A 19,963-nucleotide genomic window follows, 5' to 3' on the forward strand; every position below is an offset into this window, starting at 1 on the left:
TTATTTAAATTGTCTAGTGTCAATAATACGAATTACTCGTATAAGTTATTTATTTATTTTTTTACTCTTCAACACACAATTGATGATTGTGTTTAAATACTTTAAATTTTTGAACAATTTGTGATTATTGTGTGCAACTATAATAGTAGCAAATAGTAATTAAAGAACAAACGTTGATTGTGAGATAAAAAATAAAAACTCGTAACTCTATTTTTTTATGTATAAAATTCTTATATTTATGGTTGCATGTAAAGAAATATAAAAACATTTTTAAATAATATACAAAAATGGGACAAATACACACTGTTGGACCTAACAAAGCTTTAATTGTTTCTGGTGAGTAATGACATTTGCATGTATTTGTATCTACATTGGTATTAAGTATAATGTTGTTTGTAGTTTAATTAAATAAATAAATAAATAAATAAATAAATAGTTTATTAAATTCATCATTGACTGTTTAACCAATAACTGCGAATCATGTCTGCTGCTTTTTCTCCGACCATTAAAGTAGGAGCGTAAAGATGTGCACTAGGAATATGCGGAAGTACTGAACTGTCTACTACTCTTAATCCTTGAATACCAATTACTTGTAAATTATTGTTGACAACATCGCCCATTCTGCATGTACCACATTGGTGATGATAAGTATTTGTCAAGTGTTTTGATAAACATATCCAATATTCATCTGATCTAAATACTAAGTGGCTACATTTTGGGTATGGTTCTGGGTTCAATTTTGCTGAAACATCTTTAAATGCTTGTGTTTCTTCTACCAATTTTACTGCATATTTAAGAGCATATACATTGTCTTCTAGATCAGTATTACTATCATAATAACCGTAAGACATAATAGGTGGATGCAATGAGTTATTATTTTTCAATGTTACATTTCCACGAGCATCTGGTTGCAATAATAAAGTAGCCATGAGGAACGCGTTTGGTTTTTCCGACAAAGGAGCAAATATTAATTCAACCTCTTTACCGGATGGTGATCTTATATAACCTAGACCATCTACTCCGTTTGGTGCTGTGAGTGGTCCTCGGCCATATTTAAACCATTCTTCAAATAAATAAATATTTGATAGTGATTGCTTGTTGAGTGATGGACCTGTTTGATTTACTAAGAATTCCAATGCTGAAAACCATAAACAATAAAATATTTTAAAATAAAATGTTGATACCTTTATATAGAAAAAACTAGATTAATTTCAAACTTGTTTTAACATATTGGTTCTTCGTTATTTTTGTTTGTTCATTATTGAGAGTACAATATGTTCACAATCAATTATTTTATAAATTTTTGCAAGATATTAAATTACTCAAAATATCAAATTTCATACTTATTACACTTATTAGTTATATAAGTATCAATAGATTAATGTCAATTCATGCAGGCTCATAAATACTTTTATCCGAGCTTTTATCATTCAACTTTTATATTATCCTATTAAGATAGATAATTAACTAATATAGTAATTTTTCATCTATATCAAAAACTTAATACACATTTCAATAGCCAATGGTTATCATAAATACATTTTTAAGTAGATTGATTTGATTAAGTTAAATGCAGTTTTAGGGAAAATGTATTAATTCAAATATTAATTTAAATATATCAACTCAGTATATTAAGTGTTTTAAAAATAATTAATGTTTAACTATTAGTAATTGGCTCTTAAAAAAAACTATAATATATTTGTAATTTCATTATAAATAATAAAGATCTAGGTACCTATATTAATGATGTTTTAACTATTGAAATTTATAGTAATAAATATTATGCCTGCTATAATTTACTATTCAAAAAAAAGCTAAATTATTAATAAATATATCTAAGCTATCAAAAAAATGGTATTTATCATTTTAATTATAAACAACTTTCTTTTAAGACTGTTTGAATGCATATGGATCTTATATTTGTCATTAATATAATGAGGATATCTGCCTAATTTTCATATAGGCAATTTATAAAATAATTTAAGAATTAAACTAGCATATTATATTAATAATAATTTGAATATACCGACTGTGCCGTAGTGTTCTTGTAAATTTTGTCCTACTGGTAAATCTTGGATTACTGGTATACCAAGATTATTTAAGTGATCTTTTGGTCCAACTCCTGATAACATTAGCAACTGTGGAGAGTTTACTGCACCAGCAGATAAAATAACTTCTTTTTTAGCATAAACTGTTCTATGTTTTCCTTTTTTAATAAATTCTACTCCAATTGTTTGTTTAGTGTTTGGATCAATAAGTATTCTTGTTACTTGGCTGAATATAGCCACATGGAGATTTTGACGATTTTTAGCTGGGTGAATGTAAGCTTTAGATGCACTTACCTATACAACAAAAACTAATTATTTATCCGAAAACAATTAATATAAAACAAATAAATACATAAGAGCTTATATTTTTTATGAGTTAAAATTGTACCTATATTGATCTTATAAGTTTATAATTTATAAGTCTTAGAAATAGGAACTATTAAGTTCATGTTATAAATTGTTGAATTAAATGAAAATAATCTTGAATTTCTAATAAGAGTTCAAATGAAAAGTTCTAATATCTCAAACTGTGGTAGATAAAGTCATTTGATTGTATGCTTCATTTTTCCTTCATTCTAGATATATTTAGTGATTGATTTAGAGTATAAATACTTGTTTATTTTGAAGTTCTCTAGAACATGTTGTTCTCAAATTATTAATTAATAATAACCAAAAAAAATAATTCATATTATAAAATGAATACAAATTTTTATTTTTAAAAATATCAGTAATGTCTTCAAAACTAACATTATTCAATACATTTTTTTCTATAACTGTACACAATAATACCTAATTATTATTTACATAAACAGCCCATTAGGAAAATCTCAATATTCCACCGGTATAGTCTGCCACTGGGTATGGTAAAAACCATAATATAGTAAGAAAAAACAATTTATTTTTAATTTTATTATTGATGGTTTTAGTGAATCTAATATTATTAAATTATTTTATATAAACTTTTATTCTCGCTTGTATTGTTGTTGTTCATTAATTCATTATTGTTAATTGTTATTTAGAAAATTAAATTATACCAACACGAAAAGTATATAATTTAAAAATCTACAATATAATTAATAATTGTTTATTGCCTTATTATTTTTTGACATTTTTAACGGTTTTATTTTTAATTATTATTGGTATGTTACCAATCAATAATAAACATTAGTAGTACACGAAAAATTAAGTTCCAGAACCTTTAATCTAAATAACCAATATTTAATACTTTTCTTTAAATTATTATTACGTTTTTGACTTATGCTATTAAACAATTTATAATTTATTTATAGGAATTAATATCATTCTGATTTTTATCTCAAAATATTAATAATTAACTTTATGACATTATTAATAAATTTTAAATTATTACAAGATAGATTGATTATAGTCCGCCTTGGTATAAAACCATTATGAATTATAACGGAATTGTTTATTTTTTATTATTTATGTAGGCAATGATATGTATATATATATATTTTATTAAATCTAAGATAAAGATTAATGTTTATTACCTAATTAAAATTACTACCTAGATAAATAATTTATGTGAACAATAAACATGAATACATAACAAATAGTAAAATAATCTGATACTGGTCAAAATGTTTGTATAGAATTATATAAATATATATGCAACATAAGAATAAACAATTTTACCAGGGCAAAAATCTTTGTTTAAAAAACTGTAATTAAATTTTACAACTAATTAATTGAAAAAAAAAACAATGCTATGTTTATTTTGTAGGAATAACTAGGATTCAAACTTAGGTTTTTATATGTGCAGTGGAAACTCAATAACTCAAACCTCTATAAGTAGAATCTTTAATAATTCGAAGAACTGCCTTCCATTGATGAGTTATCAAAGTTCTCTGTAAGTCGAGTTTTTGATAACTCAAATTTTTTTTCGCCCCTAACCGATTCGAGTTATCAAGGTTCTACTGTATATCATTACTGAACATAGGTATGATGTTTGATACTTGTAAAAATGTGCACATTTGTTCAATATATTGTTTACAGGAAAATGTTTATTTTTTAATATTTGAGAATATTTCAATGGTATTTAAAGTGTTATTAAATGTTTAATTTTTCCAGAATATTTTGGAATGTTTTATAAGTTGTAATTATTGTTATTTTATTACATCATTTATGAATAAAATGAATTAAAAAAATATGTGATGTACCTATTGTTAGGATCATATTTTAATTAATAGATGAGTTTAATGATAAGACTATTAGAGTGATGTTCTTAAAAAATGATTCAGCTCTTCTGTTTCTTTCTGATTAGTTTTTGATTCAGAACTAGTAAGTTTAAAAAACATAATATATAATTCCCTTACTGGTGAGGTTAGCAGGATTATGATTTGTTGTTATTTTTATTCATAGTTTATAGTGTTAATACATATATGTATATATACTTACTCTGTGTCCATTTAGTGTTGTGGTTTGTAAGCGAGATACTCCATTCTCCGGATCAATTGTATAGTCTATATTTTTTTTTAATCCTAATTCTCCGCCAGCTTCTATAAATTTATCAGCAAGTGGAGAATGATATCTAACTCGTTCAACGTGTAAATTTCCTTTTTGTGAATGAAAAGGTGAATTTTGATATTCTGGTATAGAACTGTTTTCAGATTTCAAAAAATAAGGTAATACATCATTGTAAGCCCAACCATCATTTCCTAGTGCTGCAATTGTATCGTAATCTTCTTTTTTTCCTCTTGTGTAAAACATGGCATTTATTATTGATGACCCTCCCATACCTTTTCCTTTTGGCCACGGACAACGATTATTTTTAAAACCAAAACAACCATTTTTTGAAGGTTCAGCAGTATAACCCCAATTATAGTCTGTTGCTTCTAATAATCTCATTGCTCCTGGTATATCTGTGTATACAGATTCATCTTGACCTGCTTCTAATAATAATACTGACCAATTTGGCTGTTCTGATAAACGGTTTGCAACAACACTGCCTCCAGGACCTGCTCCAATGACAATAAAATCATACTCACGTAATATTGGTTTATTACCTAAATAAGTATTTTCCCTAAAGGGTATTCCTTGCTGTAGATATTGTCCATAAATTGACTGAAATAATTCCACTATTATTGAAGATGTCGATGAAATAAAAAATAAAAATATTATGAGAATAATTTTCATCATAAACCAAGAGTCAGTGTACTTGGCCATGAAGAACAACGAATGTCAGTGTCAAATCCTTCAAACAATACTGTTATTTTAGGTCAATCTCCCCACTATATATACTTTTTATTGAATGTTTGTAAATATACTGTTACTCCTACTAAAAATGATCAAGTAATATTATTTTATATCATTCCTTATAATTTACTGGTTTAAAATAGACATGTGCTAGGTTAATGAACTTAAAATATAGGTTATTTGGCATTGGTCATATTTTTTTCATATTATTGAAACTTGAAATTTTATTCACCTTCCCAATTTTCAGATGTTTAAACTTATTATTTTCAAAAATAAATTATAAAATTATAAAATTACTTAATTATTTTATTACTTATATTAAATTTCAACAACTTTATAATTGATTCTTAAAAATAATATTTATATTTTTTGAAAATTTCTTTATCTTGTAATACCTACTGATTTTTTTATTGTCAAATCAGAATAAATGAGTTTTTATTATAATATTATGTATTTTTTTTAAATGCCGATTATAGTTATGATTGAATAATAGTAAATTAAGTATACCCATAGATTTATTGCTTTTTTCAATATATATTAATCAATATGTAAAAGTGAAAAACTTCTTTTATTAAATAACTTGTTTTTTGAATTTGTATCGCATAAATTATTATTTGACTGAATTTGAATAATTAAAAAATTAGAGAAAATAGTACAAACCATTTCACTTTTTCAACTTTTCACAATTCCTTTCACCTTTAAACAATTACCCAACCCATCCAATTGAGAGAAATTATGTTTTTAAATTGTTTATTTTTATGTATGATTGATACACTAAAAACTTTTCCCAGTTATTAACCAATAGTTTTCAAAGATATTTTCTTGTATTAAATTTTATCTAAATTATTGTTATTTACTTGGTATTATTTTGTTTTTGATAATCTTTAGTTTAAGAATTACAAAAATGCAAATTGTTTATTTACTTAATAAACTGATGTTTTTTTATGCATTCCCACTGTCCCTCAGAATTTTATTGATCCTCCATTATAAAAGTATTGCTAATTTCTAATTTTTATCCTCTTAAAATTTCCTCCAGAAACAATCTTCATTATTGAAGATTACAACTCGATACATTATCTCTTCTAAAATATGTTGACAAAATCACAGTGTAAAACTAATAATCTAAATATATATATATTTTAATTTGTACATTATTTTGATTGTTAATTTTATGTGTATAAAATAATAACAATAATAATAATGTTATAATTTTTTAATTTAGGAATTTTAAAATTTTTTTTTTTTTTTTAGGACTATTAATATAAACAAATAATATGTAGAACATGATAATTAATAATAAAAAAAATATTTTTGAAAGTTATAAATTACAATGACCAAGTAAACGAATGGTTTCATATGTTTTATTTGAATCCATTATAGATAATTTTATGTTGAACATTGGAAATTGGAATTTTAAATATATGTATAATAAAATAACAAATTATATAGAAACATATTTAAAAACAGAAATGTATTTGTGTGTAAAAAAATGCGTTTACTATTATGTTTTTTTATATTACATAAAATAAATAAACAATTGAAATATGTTTCATTTTATTTGTTTGAAAAATAAATATAAATAAAATTATTTTGTATAAAGTCGTATAAAAAATTAAAAATATGATCTGAAATTAAAACTATAGAACTATATATTATTATTTTCATTATTGGTACCTAGGTATATAGTTTTATTACAATTGATTAACTGAATTAGCATTTTTAAAGAAGTTAAAATTTTATACGAGATTTAATGATTTTATACAACGAAAAAATAAGTCTTATTGTATCCATTATTACTAGGTATCTATATTGATTTTAAATTGTCGTGTTTTGTTCCTCAATTTTATTTATCTATTCTAATTTGCGCGCAATAAACCTATTTGTAAAAAAAAGTGAAAAAAAAGTTTGAATTTCTATTATACGTGTATGGAAGCAGGTGTTACCAATGATACTGTAACTTGATTCCGTATAGTGATTATGGGATCTGTATTATTAGAAATCATAATATATTAATATGCAATACGTATACCCTATTAAATTTTAAATTATTAGTAATTAAAATAGGTAGTTACATGGCATTAAAAAAATTTCTAACTGGACTGAAGTAGTAGTCGCGCAACATATCAGTGTCAACTGTCAGCTTTACATTAGTTGCTAATACATTTATTTTTATTCAGTCTCGGTCCAATTTCTTGTATTAAATTACCATAGCATAGAATGTTGAATTGAGTGTATTAATGTTGAAGTGTTACTAAATTTTATTTAACTATTTAAAAATAAATTTATACACCAAGATTAGTATATATTTTATAAAAAAAATTCGGGATACATTATCCTTATCTTAATTATTCGACGCAATTCAATAATTATATTTATTATTATTATTTAAAGCGTTAAGGCTCTTTTTTAATTTTTACGTATTATCCAACTGAAAATACTATTATTTAACTTGTTTTTGGTTTTTGTTGATGTGTGTGTGTAGTGGCGAATCTACTATTGCACGCTTAAACATCATACCCATTTGTTTTTATATTTATTAAAATTATGTGTGGTCTATAAAACAAACATATTATATTATATTTATAGAGTGATTCATTAAAATCAAATTATAATAAATTATAAAAGATTAATAATAAAATAATATCAAACAAAACCCTAATTTTAATTTTAAAAGTCCGAGTCAATTTCATTTAACCACGGCTTCTTCGTATTCAATAGATTCCTATTCCTACAATCTTTTGTTCGAATAATCTCTTTTTGAACGTTTTCACGAGTATAGTTTGTTCTGATTTTCTGCAGTAATATGTCACATTATTTTTATAGTGCCATTTTTAATAAGAGAGATTCACTCGTTCCATTTCCTGTCCTGATGTAATTACCCAGTTATTGCTGTCCATTTTTAACTTGAAAATACCATGCCTTTTAATTATGTGAATTTTTAAATATTAATATTTTACATACTTTTAACTCGTTTAAAAATAAAATACTTACCGTAAAAAACTGACTAGAGAATACAGATAATGTTTTTATTTTAACTTTCGATAATAAGCCATTCCACTCTAATATTTAAGCTAAACCTACAAAATTGGTTTTACTGAGCAAATATTTGCCATGTTGTATGTTTGTAAGACGACACAACAAATGCGAGTGTGACATCCTCTTTATTTCTCAAATAAATGATAGTCGATATAATGATTCTATTATATCACAGATCAAAGACCATCGACATTTTTTAGTAAGATAAAAGTACACCACTCACTTTTAAACGAGTATTTATAGTAACAGTATACATTATTTAACGCAGAAATGGTAAATATATGTTTTCAATTTTTTAGAAGGTTTACTTTATTAACTCAACCAGCCTTTTTAAATTTTCTAAAAATATATATTATGATAATTCTATTGTAAAAATAAAAACATGTATCAAAAAATATAAAAATATTATATAATACAAAGTGTCTCTTAAAACATTTACAATTAAATTAAAAATTTAATACACATTATAAAATAAATTATTATTAATACAATTATTTTATTTTTTATCACAGACAATGGCTTTTCTATTTTGTTTATACATCCAAACTTAAATGATAATACCCCAATCTTCTTTTATTAGATCTGATCCTTTTTCACCAATCATGATAGTAGGTGCATTAGTATGCGCAGATATAATTTCAGGCATAATTGAGGCATCAATAACTCTTAATCCTTTAAACCCATGAACTCTTAATCTTGGATCAACCACAGCTGTAGGATCTCCTATTGGTCCCATTTTACATGTTCCAGACAAATGATATATGGTAAATGTTAGGTGTCTGGCTGCACACTTCCAATAAACGTCTGAGTCAAATTGTAAATGTTCACAACCTGGTATGGACTCTTTCCATAATTTTGCATCAATACGTTTCAAGGCATTCATTTGTGTTAATTGCTCACTTATTCTTACACCTGCCACTATAACATTCAGATCTCTTTCATCAGCAAAATAATTTGGGTAAATTGCTGGGTATCGAAATGGGTTACGGTCTTTTAATTCTAGCCATCCTTTGCTTTTTGGTCTCATAATCATCGGAAATATCATATAAGATTCTTTTTGTTCTGTATTTTTAAAAACACGATTATATACGTCATCCTTAATGCCAAATGATTTTTTAAGTGTTTCATCTGAGCTCACCGCTCCATTTATAAATAATAATTCGAGATCGGGATGACCATCAACATCATTAGGACGATTTAAATCAAAAAAAGCTAGTGCTTCGGTCCCTCCGGGTATTGATATAGGCCCCGTGTGATATTTTAGGAAATTATGCAAATTGTTGGCATTTTCCAAAACCCTTCTCGTTTTTATTGAACTCGTATCGTTTACAATAAATGTTAAACCACCTAATGCTACATGATCCATCAGATTACGACCTACTTGTAGATCGCGTAAAACATCAATACCTTTAGATATTAAATGATCTTTTGGTCCGATCCCTGACAACATAAGTAGTTGTGGAGAATTTATTGCTCCAGCTGAAATAATAACTTCTTTGCGTGCAAACACTCTATATTTTTTGTTTCCTTTCTGATATTCTACTCCAATTGCTGTACGGCCAATTGTATCAAACAGTATCCGAGTTACGTGACTTTTTTTTTTTATATATAAATTTTTTCGTTTGCGTATCGGATGAAGAAATGCTACATTGGTACTATGTCTTAATCCGTTTTTCATTGTCAATTGGTGAAAATTAAAACCTATTTGACTTTTTCCATTTAAATCTCTTACAGGATATCCATGTTCATATCCGGATTGAACAAATGACTTGGCTAACATACTTTTGTATGGTGATTCTGATATTGAAAGGAATCCTCCCTCATTATGGAAACCATAATCTCGAAGCGTGATATTATTTGCATCTTCTGATTTAAGAAAATATTTTTGTACTTCATCTGCATTCCACCCTAAAACATTTTTAATAAAATATGTTTTATTCATAAACTTTTTTTTGGATAATTTTTAATTTTACTTACCAACATTTCCTGCATTGGCCCAGCCATCATAATCTTTTTTGTGGCCCCTTGTATATATCATATAGTTAAGTACGCTTGAACCTCCCATTACTTTACCTCTTGGATAATTGCATTGCCCATTTTCATGACCTAAAACATTGCATTATATTTTTAGGTGGGTGTTGTGGATCAACCAGGAGAACAACAGTTGTTGGTGGTTGGGCATGGGCTTGGTGGCTTATCACAGATGTTCAATATCTATCTCTTGAGGTAATTGTAAAAATAGGTATACAAGTATAAATTGTTTTTATTTAAATGTTATGTATTTTTAATTTTTAGGTTATGACTTTAAATCCTATGTGTGATACTGTTGAAACTGTTCATGGAGTTCCATTAACTGTAACAGGGGTAGCTCAGTGTAAAATAATGAAAGCTGATGAACTCCTACAAACAGCATCTGAACAATTCCTTGGTCGAACTACTAATGAAATTAAGCAAACTGTTCTTCAAACCCTAGAAGGTCATTTAAGAGCTATATTGGGCACTTTAACAGTCGAAGAAGTGTATAAAGATAGAGATCAATTTGCATCTCTTGTAAGAGAAGTTGCTGCACCCGATGTCGGTCGAATGGGGATTGAGATACTATCGTTTACAATTAAAGATGTTTTTGATGAAGTTCAATATTTAACTTCACTTGGAAAATCACAAACTGCTGCAGTAAAAAGAGATGCAGATATTGGAGTTGCACTTGCCAATCGTGATGCAGGTATTAGAGAGGCTGAATGTGAAAAGTTGGCTATGGATGTAAAATATGGAACTGATACAAAAATTGAAGATAACTCAAGAATGTTTAAGCTTCAAAAAGCCAAATATGATATGGAAGTTAATACAGCAAAAGCTGAGGCACAATTAGCATATGAATTGCAAGCAGCCAAAATAAGGCAAAAAATCAGAAATGAAGAAATTCAAATTGAAGTAGTTGAACGAAAGAAGCAGATTGAAATTGAAGTACAGGAAGTTGAACGTAGAGAAAGAGAACTGAATTCTACTGTTAGGTTACCTGCTGAAGCTGAGAGTTACCGTGTTCAAGCAATTGCTGAAGGAAAAAGGTAAAAAAAATTATATTTGTCAATTAAAAAAAAAAAGTATAATGTATAATATTTTTAAATTGTTTTAGAACTCAAACAGTAGAAGTTGCAACAGCTGAAGGTGAACGGATTAAGAAAATCGGGCTTGCTGAAGCTTCTGCAATAGAAGCTGTTGGTAGAGCTGAGGCTCAAGGAATGATGTTAAAGGCACAAGTATTTAAACAATATGAAGAAGCAGCTGTTATGTCTTTAATTATGGATGCATTACCAAAAATTGCTGCTGAAATAGTTGCTCCATTGTCTAAAACTGAAGAAATTGTTTTACTTAGTGGAAATAGTAATGTAACAGCAGAAGTTAACAGATTAGTTGGACAATTACCTCCAGCTGTTCAAGCTCTAACTGGTGTTGATTTAACTAAAGTCTTAAATAAAATTCCCGGTGTTAAATAGAATTTTTACATAGAATTGTTGTTTACAATTTTTACTAAATTATTAAATTCTTAAGTTTATTGTAATATGATCAAAAACTTATTTAAGCTCATCAAGCTTCTAATACCATATTATTTAGTCATTATATGTTACCCATTATATTTATTTTAATTTAATTTTGCTTAATTGGGTACACTTAACATTTTAAAATATTTATTATTATTCTCTAGCACTTACTTAACTTTTTACTTTTTACTTTTTCAACTTTCAAAATATGTAATTAAATTATCTATATATGTGTTTATTATATATTTTTAATATGTGTATGTGAATGTATATTTATATTAACATTGAAGTTAGACATTATTGATAGACAATCCTATTGAATAATTCTAACTATTGTGTTTTTTTTTTTTTTTTTGCTCAGCTAAGTGCCGTGTTGATTAAAATGTGTTGCACGGGGCTGTGATTTGTTACCAATTTCCTTTTATTTTATTTATTTATTATGTATATTTTTTTTTACATTAAAGCCCTGATTTTCTACAACTACGCATCCGTGATCACACAAATTTTGCCACAGTAACGACTGCTACGTGATTACCTAAAGTATAAATGAAGTAATTTACTATCAAATTGTATTATTATGAAGCAATTTCACCCTTCCCATTACATTAACACAGCACTGGCTTAGTATAATTTTAAATGTATTATCAAGTCAAATAAAACATATTTTTTATAAAGTTTTCCAAATTTATACTATAGTAATAAAAATATTACAGCATATTAACAACTATATCCTAAGAAAAAGTTATGAAATTTAAAAAATATTTCATTGTAATAGTACATATTTTTTAAACAATTATTTTCATAAATTGTATTTATTTTAATTTACAATTAGATATTGTTATTAAAACAGACTGTAGTTAAAAAACAATCAATTTTAAAATTAGTTGTAAAACAGCTAAAATATTTAAAAAAAATAATTTGTATACATTTTGATCGATTTTATTAAATACCTAATAATATTTATTTATCTTCAATAATACTACTTTATCCTTTTTTATTACCTATCATAAAAAGTTGTATAAGAAATATTGAAAATTATTTGATATTATTTGTTTGTAATAGAAAAAACAAACATTTACATGTGTACGTAAAGTATGTAGTTTATTAAGAATTTAATACTTCAGTGAACCTTAATTTCTTCACAAAAACAGTTTTTATACAATTTGGTTAAATCACATGTGTTTATGGACATTAGTTTTGTGTAGAAAACTTTATATGACATTTTTAGAAAAAAAATATCTTATTTTATTAAATGTTTGTATGTGTCACCTATGGATCGTATTATTTCAGTTCATGATTTTATTGATGATTAATTGATTTGGGGTAGTTTGTGGATATAAAAAAAATAAATATAGGCAGGTATCTAGGCTTTTTATGACAATCTATATTAATTGATTGAATATATAATATTGTTGATGAATAATGAGTAAGCCTACCCGTACACATATTATTATATAAACATTAATAATTTGATAAATTCGTATTTCGTAAGATGTGAAGGGTAACCTATGAATCTACTGAATAAAAGTTAGGTACTCATTATTTATTCATAAATACTAGTGTATTACCTAAACAGTAATTATCGGAGGGCATTGTTTTGTATTTCCAATTAGCATGGGTGAACTGTAACATGTTTGCTAGCAGAGGGATGTCCATCACGAAGTGTTCTTCTTCGCCGGCTTCGATCAACAATACATTCCATGCGTACACCTGAAACAAGTAGGCGTACCATTTTACCATTTGTTAATTAATTCGCATTATTATTTGTTAGGACGCTAAACCGAACCGTCTCTTCTAAAACTTCAACAATAGCAACACGATATTATTATGTTAATTTATTCAATATAAGTATTCGTCGCTCATTATTAGCCTAACCTAAGTATTGCGACAAATCTAAATGCGTAGAGTGCCGACGGCCGTGATTAGGAAATATTAGCCAACATTTTTTGGTCAAATAATTTGGGCCGTGCTAATTGAACGTCGGTCAATGACGTTCCAGCTCTTATATTTTTTCTACCATAAATCTGATTTTTAGTTTATTTACTTAAAAATTAACATTTTTTTGAATTTATAATATCTAATATGAGCTTATACCAGTAGTTTTCAACGGAGATGACATGGATCCAGCTTAGGCGTGACATGAAAAATCAACGAAAAAAGGAAAATAATAAGTTTTTGTGAAAAAAATTATACTATTATAGTATTATATTCATATTAATATCAACGTTTTGAACGTTTTTTTCTGTGTACTGTATTTTTTTTTTAATACCTAATAGAATAATTTTTAAATATACAGCTAAAATTGTTTATTATTTTGATGTTAGGGTGATGCAATGTTTGAACTTTGATTCTAGTAGTTAAAGGTGACATAAACCAAAAAAGGTTGAAAACTACTGGCTTATACCAACAAAACAAATACACAAATAGGTATAGCTCGAAAGTTAACAAAATATTTCTAAAAGTATTCGATAGTAAGATTAGGTAGGTATTATACTTTGGTAGGTAGGTACCGTGCATCTTTTCAAAATCATCATCCGTCATGTTGGTTTTTTTCCACCTACGCTAAATATATGTAACCATTATTGGAGTTTGCAATCATATTTTTCTAACTAAATTTTTCTAAAAAAAAAAAAATTATTTAAGATATCAACGAAAATATTTCATAGGTACCTATTGAAAGTATCTATTTTAAAAAGTAGGTACCCTAATTCAATACTTCAAGTTAAAAATGTATTTGAATTTAAAAACTATTATCCAAATAGCTGAAATAGGTACTTCACAACACTGCCTATGTATATAAAATGTAAGAGATGATTAATACTATCATATCACGTATTCATGTGAAAATATTATGTTCGCTTACTTCTGACAGTCGATTGGCCACTACTGCTCCGGCGGAACCAGCGCCGACAATGATGAAATCATATTCCTTCAACTCGTATCGTTCGTCTCGAGTCTGACGTTTAACATAGTCGAAGCCTTGCAGTAGGTAATTATATAAGTCTTCGAAAAGTGGTGGATATTCTGTTACTGTACTATCCAGTTGACTGACAAGCGCTGCGAACAGCAGAAAGACGACAGCTGGCTTCCACATTGAGTATCTGTTTGCAGAGTGTCATTCGCAGAAACCAAAAATCAGTAAATTCTTAATCCATACACATCTACAACATTATACACGAGTCCAATGGTTATTACTTATTACTAATTAATAGGGCTCGGAATTTGTAGAAAATTCTAATTTTTAAGGAAATGCGATAGAAAGATAATTCTTATACATAAATACGTTTTGAATTGTTCTGATTTCAATAAAGTAAACTTTATTTTGTGTTTTCTTATTGTCACAAATTTTTCATGAAATTCTATAAAATTCAACAGTATGATTTAAATAGGTTATAAGTAGATTATAATATGAAATATGCACCAATTACCTACTTCAGTTAATGAGATACGGTAATTTTTTATGTATAAATATGTATTAGCACCTAATAAGATGAGTTTTAGTAAAAATAACTTAACCAAATATATGGCCATAAATTTGTTTTTAATATAATTAAAATTTATTTTTTAGATTTAAATTTGGCAAATGTTGTTTTTGCTTTTTTTCTGATACTTAAATGCTTATTTATGATTTATTTTGCTTTAAAATTCAAAACCTTTTATGAGTCTGATTTAAGCAAAACAGCTTGTATGAAGTAAGCACCGATCACTTCAGTGGATGTACCTAGAGTTTTCGTTTTTAATGGATAAAAACATTTTGTCTGATAATAAAGTCAGTTTCGAGATTGAAAATCTAGCTATAACATAGTCATTATTTCTGTAATTCTTTTTTTAATTTAAAGTGATTTTTAATTTTTTTTTTATTTAATTTAATGCCTAGTTTAAGTTATTTATTTATTGTGCTTTAAAATCCGAGCCTTAGTGATTAGGTATTAGGTTGTCATTTTTTATGCCTTTGAGAACATTTTGCCTTAAGCAGATATAAGTATTATATAATTTATAAAAGTTTAGTAAACACGATTTCGTCGCTTGTTTTATACCTATGGTTAATAATTTTTAATTTCACTCCATATAATTATAACAACTAATTAAGTATGTTTTAAATACCACTGTAAATAAGGAAATATAATGAAATGGCTAAAATAAGGTCGTCAAGTTTGAATTAAATCTATTAAATCAATAATTCAATATTGACCCGAATGAGGCATTCATTTGTGATGCATTGGGATATTTTGTTCCCTATGAGTTATAATGACGTCATCATCGTCATGTTGAAATTATACCATTATGTTACTTTCACAGGGTGATTTTTTATTTCTTTAAATAATTCATAATCTCAAAAAGTATTAAAGATTTCGGAAACAATTTATTTTACATCATTAAAATCAATTACAAAACAGCATTTTTATTTTTACCATTTTCTTAGTCATCATTTAATATTTTTTACTTAATACAAAGTTATTTTCCTTAATTCTATTGCAGCACTTGCATAGATTATAAATAAATATTATGCATTTATTGTACTTAGGTAGGTATAAGTAAAATGTGTCATTTGATTACTCATTTCTCACATTTCCATACAATGTTAGAAAAATAATACAAAAAATAAAAAAAATAATAATGAGTCTTTATTGAAAATTGATGAATTATTTTAGAGAAACAAAAATCCTTTTAAAGAAATTTATTAAAATTAGATAGATTTTTTAAAATTCAATAAATTATGTTTATGATTTGAAAAATGTCAATGAACATTTGATATTTAAAATGTAATGAATATAATTTGAATCATACTTGTTTTTGAAATCAAAAATAAATTCAAGCCTCAAGGATTTCCAAAATCATTTAACTAACATTGATTGTAACACAAAAACAGTAAGATATAAATTTTCAAATTATAATACATAAATTATAGTAGATAAGTGTACCTATATTATGTGCACGTACATATTATGTATTAAAATAAGTAAAATAGTTAATTAAGAATATAGGTAGTAGGTAACTTTTTATAATATTATACTAATGTAGGTACACGTATTATAATGATATATTATATATTATATATATGTTTTGCATTTTTGATATTGTTTGGAGGTCATAAAAAATCACCAATTATAATTTTCTGACATATTATTATATTAAGATACATAATTATTTCACTAATTAGATACTATATATAATTAGTATTTTATTTAGTAATCTTTATAACGTCGTTATATTGTATTGCCTATATATTTTATATATGTATTTGTCTTAAAGATTTTTTATAATAAATATAAATTTATAGAGTTTGGTGTGAACTTCAGTAGGTTTTATAGTTTACAGACATAGGTATATAATATTATATCAGTGGTTCCCAATCTTTTTAGTTGTACGGAACACCAATTTTGTAAAAAAATCTTTGAGGCCCACTAATAACACACCTATTATATGCATGTAATATATAATATTTAATATTACATGGTTCACGGCCCAATACCATGCTGTTTGTGGCCCATGGGTTGGAAACCACTGCATTATAAAAGAATATAAAAAGGACTATTATAGCTGATAATCTCTCATACCGTTGAATCAGAGTAGATACCTATCAGTCGATTCGTGTATTGTGCGAACGGATCGAAATAACATTTAAAAATAAATATTTTCAGATGTTTTGTATCTATTCTGGAGTAGAGGTTTGACTGTTTGAGATATGCAAATTAAAAATAATTAAAACCATCTAGTAGTATAATTAAAAATGTGATATGCAGATAGGTAGGTACATATAAATTTATGGCCAATTAACTATTCGTTCGAGATTTGTTTTTTATACACAAAAATTTTTAGGGAAGTATGATATCTATTAACAATGTGTGCTGACGTGCTGTCATTTGTTATTCCAAAGAGTAGGCAAAAAGTTTAAACAATTATATCGATAAAATATATTTATTTCTTTGAAGTACCTATTGTTTTCAATAATGACTTAAAAAAATCTACAAAAATGTTAATACTTTTTGATATTTTATAATATTGAGTGTTTACTATTAAAAAAATCTGCTAGGTATATAATCATTTTTAATTTGTAAATTTTATTGATTACCTATGATTAATAGCACTTCCCTAGGTTAGGTTAGGTCATTTTGATTATGTGTACTTGCCTATGTCTAACCATTAATAATATAATTAACTCATTGTAAATTATAATGGTTGGTAATTCGAAACAAATATTTATGATTATCTCTCCTATAATTGACCACCTATAGAATCGAAATTTGAGATGTAATTTAGTTATCAGTAAAATATTAACCTTGCAGTTATTCTGATCAACATTACTTAGAACAATAACCAAATATTTGCCCCATGGTTCGTAAGTAACCTCATACTACACAATGACCTTAACATACTCATTGCCCAATATTTTTTAACAAGCCCCAAACACTATTCAAGAATTAAAAATCACTCAGATTTGATTTATATTAATGTTATATTCTCGTAAATTTTAAAAAATCATCAGTGTTTGATACACTTTTTTGGTAAATATTTTTTTATGTTTTTGGTCTATAAAAAAAGTTTTTAATGGAAATAAAAACACATATAATTCTTTAATTAAAACATTCTTCATTAAAATTATCATCTAAAATAATTCAAATAAATAAGTCACCTACTTATATTTAAACGGTTGAAACGGTATTTTATTAAATCAATTAAAATTATGTTGAGTATAATCATTATAATCTAATGAATATCATATTTTTAACACTTATACACTTTCAGATTCTGACCAGCATAATAAATATTGATTTTAAAGTCATTACATTTCTCAAAATCGTGATATTTTTTATTTAGTCTATCATATCAATTTGGACTTTTGAGCAATACAAATGTTCAAAATTATAATTTTGAGTATAGTATATTTTAGAAAATTCAATATTACTGGTAGGTACTTATTGGGACGTCAAAATAAAAAACTAAAAAAAAATTCATATTTTGATTATTTTGTTGTGATTTAAAAACATAACTAGGAGAGATTTGAAATTTATTTGTTGACATATTTTGAAATCACGTACCTATATTATTATTTTATATACATATACAATTACATTTTCAAAATAATTAGACTAATACATTTTACGCTAGTTATACCGTGATCCTATTCACTCTGCTCTAAGGTACATTGTTATTGACTTATAATTTATAACTTAATAATAATAATTATATATGATCTAATTTTATACAAATTGTTATATAATATTATACGGCTTGTTTTGGTAAAAACTAGTTTAAAATAACACGTTATAGTAATGAAAAAATAAATTATAAAATATCAGTAGATTAACATATCGTTCCCACTCTAAATTTTTTTTGTATGTATTTAATAATTATTTATCATCGAATTTAAATTTTCCACATAGGTATTACAGTGATATATTCTCAATTATTATAAAGTGGGTGCGATATTAGAAATCTATTATACAGCAGTGTGACATCATTATCTTTTTTTTTTTATTTAAAAACATTTTAGACAAAATATTGAAATAATTTATACTTGTTTATACCCGACTTCTTTTATATTAAGCAGGGAATTAAATTATAAATGATTTTTAACAAATATCGTTATTTACTTATATACAGGCTCTAATGGTTTAAGCACGAAATATTTAAGTTCAATTCTAAAATCGTAGTTTAACGGTAAATTAATCAACTCATTGCAAAAATGACTATAAAGGCTGGAAATCTAGTTGATAAGTATAAATGTTAAATTTGAAACATTTATATTTTAAATTTTATATAATATGTAATTTTTAGTCACGATTTATGTTTTGTATTTGCAAGACGTGTATGTTTACTCTCAAATGTGATCGTGATTCGTGATGCAAGGGCGTATAAATACATATAGACCATTGTCACATAATTTTTCTTCGCATATAACGTGTAGCCTACTTAGGCATGCGATAAGTGTGTCATAATGATATTTTAACTAGGTACGCGAATAACGTAAAAGCAGATTACACTATTACACAATTAGAAGAGCGAAGGATACGATGAGTATGGTATGTCGGCTCAAAAGCATTTAGGATTTTAAAACTTAACTATGTTCAAGTTTCAGTGCTTGTTTTTATTTTTAAAACTACCTAGTATAAAAAGAACTTA

General features: G+C 25.9%; 3 protein-coding genes across 4 annotated transcripts in view; 1 reads left to right on the top strand and 2 right to left on the bottom strand.

The window, feature by feature from the left end:
• On the top strand, window positions 1–12,513 carry LOC114132000 (flotillin-2). The gene is made up of 4 exons (XM_027997363.2): window positions 1–336; window positions 10,432–10,526; window positions 10,596–11,365; window positions 11,434–12,513. The coding sequence occupies exons 1-4, from the start codon at window positions 288–290 to the stop codon at window positions 11,792–11,794; spliced, it is 1,275 nt and encodes a 424-aa protein (XP_027853164.1). The 5' UTR covers window positions 1–287; the 3' UTR covers window positions 11,795–12,513.
• On the bottom strand, window positions 207–5,260 carry LOC114131989 (glucose dehydrogenase [FAD, quinone]-like). Its single transcript, XM_027997356.2, has 3 exons — window positions 4,467–5,260; window positions 2,027–2,342; window positions 207–1,138 (listed from the first exon to the last, which is right to left on the bottom strand). The coding sequence occupies exons 1-3, from the start codon at window positions 5,232–5,234 to the stop codon at window positions 450–452; spliced, it is 1,773 nt and encodes a 590-aa protein (XP_027853157.1). The 5' UTR covers window positions 5,235–5,260; the 3' UTR covers window positions 207–449.
• Window positions 8,528–19,963, bottom strand: part of LOC114131973 (glucose dehydrogenase [FAD, quinone]-like) — a 19,726-nt gene continuing 8,290 nt past the window's right edge. The window contains exons 2-5 of one of the 2 annotated variants that reach the window (XM_027997345.2): window positions 14,703–15,000; window positions 13,408–13,549; window positions 10,278–10,406; window positions 8,528–10,208 (exon numbers count right to left, since the gene is read on the bottom strand). In XM_027997345.2, coding sequence (XP_027853146.1) covers window positions 8,848–10,208; window positions 10,278–10,406; window positions 13,408–13,549; window positions 14,703–14,933 — 1,863 coding nt within the window. In that variant the 5' untranslated portion in view covers window positions 14,934–15,000 and the 3' untranslated portion in view covers window positions 8,528–8,847. The remainder of the gene's footprint in view (window positions 10,209–10,277; window positions 10,407–13,407; window positions 13,550–14,702; window positions 15,001–19,963) is intronic. The other variant, XM_027997336.2, reaches the window with a different exon arrangement.

The sequence above is a fragment of the Aphis gossypii genome, chromosome 1, assembly GCF_020184175.1.
Source record: "Aphis gossypii isolate Hap1 chromosome 1, ASM2018417v2, whole genome shotgun sequence".
In the NCBI taxonomy this organism is placed as follows: domain Eukaryota; kingdom Metazoa; phylum Arthropoda; class Insecta; order Hemiptera; family Aphididae; genus Aphis; species Aphis gossypii.

Bases quoted from the DNA above. Each gene is read 5' to 3' on its own strand.
- LOC114132000 (XM_027997363.2), top strand. From the start codon at position 288: ATGGGACAAATACACACTGTTGGACCTAACAAAGCTTTAATTGTTTCT. The intron at 10,527-10,595 runs GTAATTGTAAAA...TTTAATTTTTAG, and splicing joins TTCAATATCTATCTCTTGAG to GTTATGACTTTAAATCCTAT. The intron at 11,366-11,433 runs GTAAAAAAAATT...AAATTGTTTTAG, and splicing joins GCAATTGCTGAAGGAAAAAG to AACTCAAACAGTAGAAGTTG.
- LOC114131989 (XM_027997356.2), bottom strand. From the start codon at position 5,234: ATGGCCAAGTACACTGACTCTTGGTTTATGATGAAAATTATTCTCATA. The intron at 2,343-4,466 runs GTAAGTATATAT...TTTGTTGTATAG, and splicing joins CAACACTAAATGGACACAGA to GTAAGTGCATCTAAAGCTTA. The intron at 1,139-2,026 runs GTATATTCAAAT...TATGGTTTTCAG, and splicing joins AGAACACTACGGCACAGTCG to CATTGGAATTCTTAGTAAAT.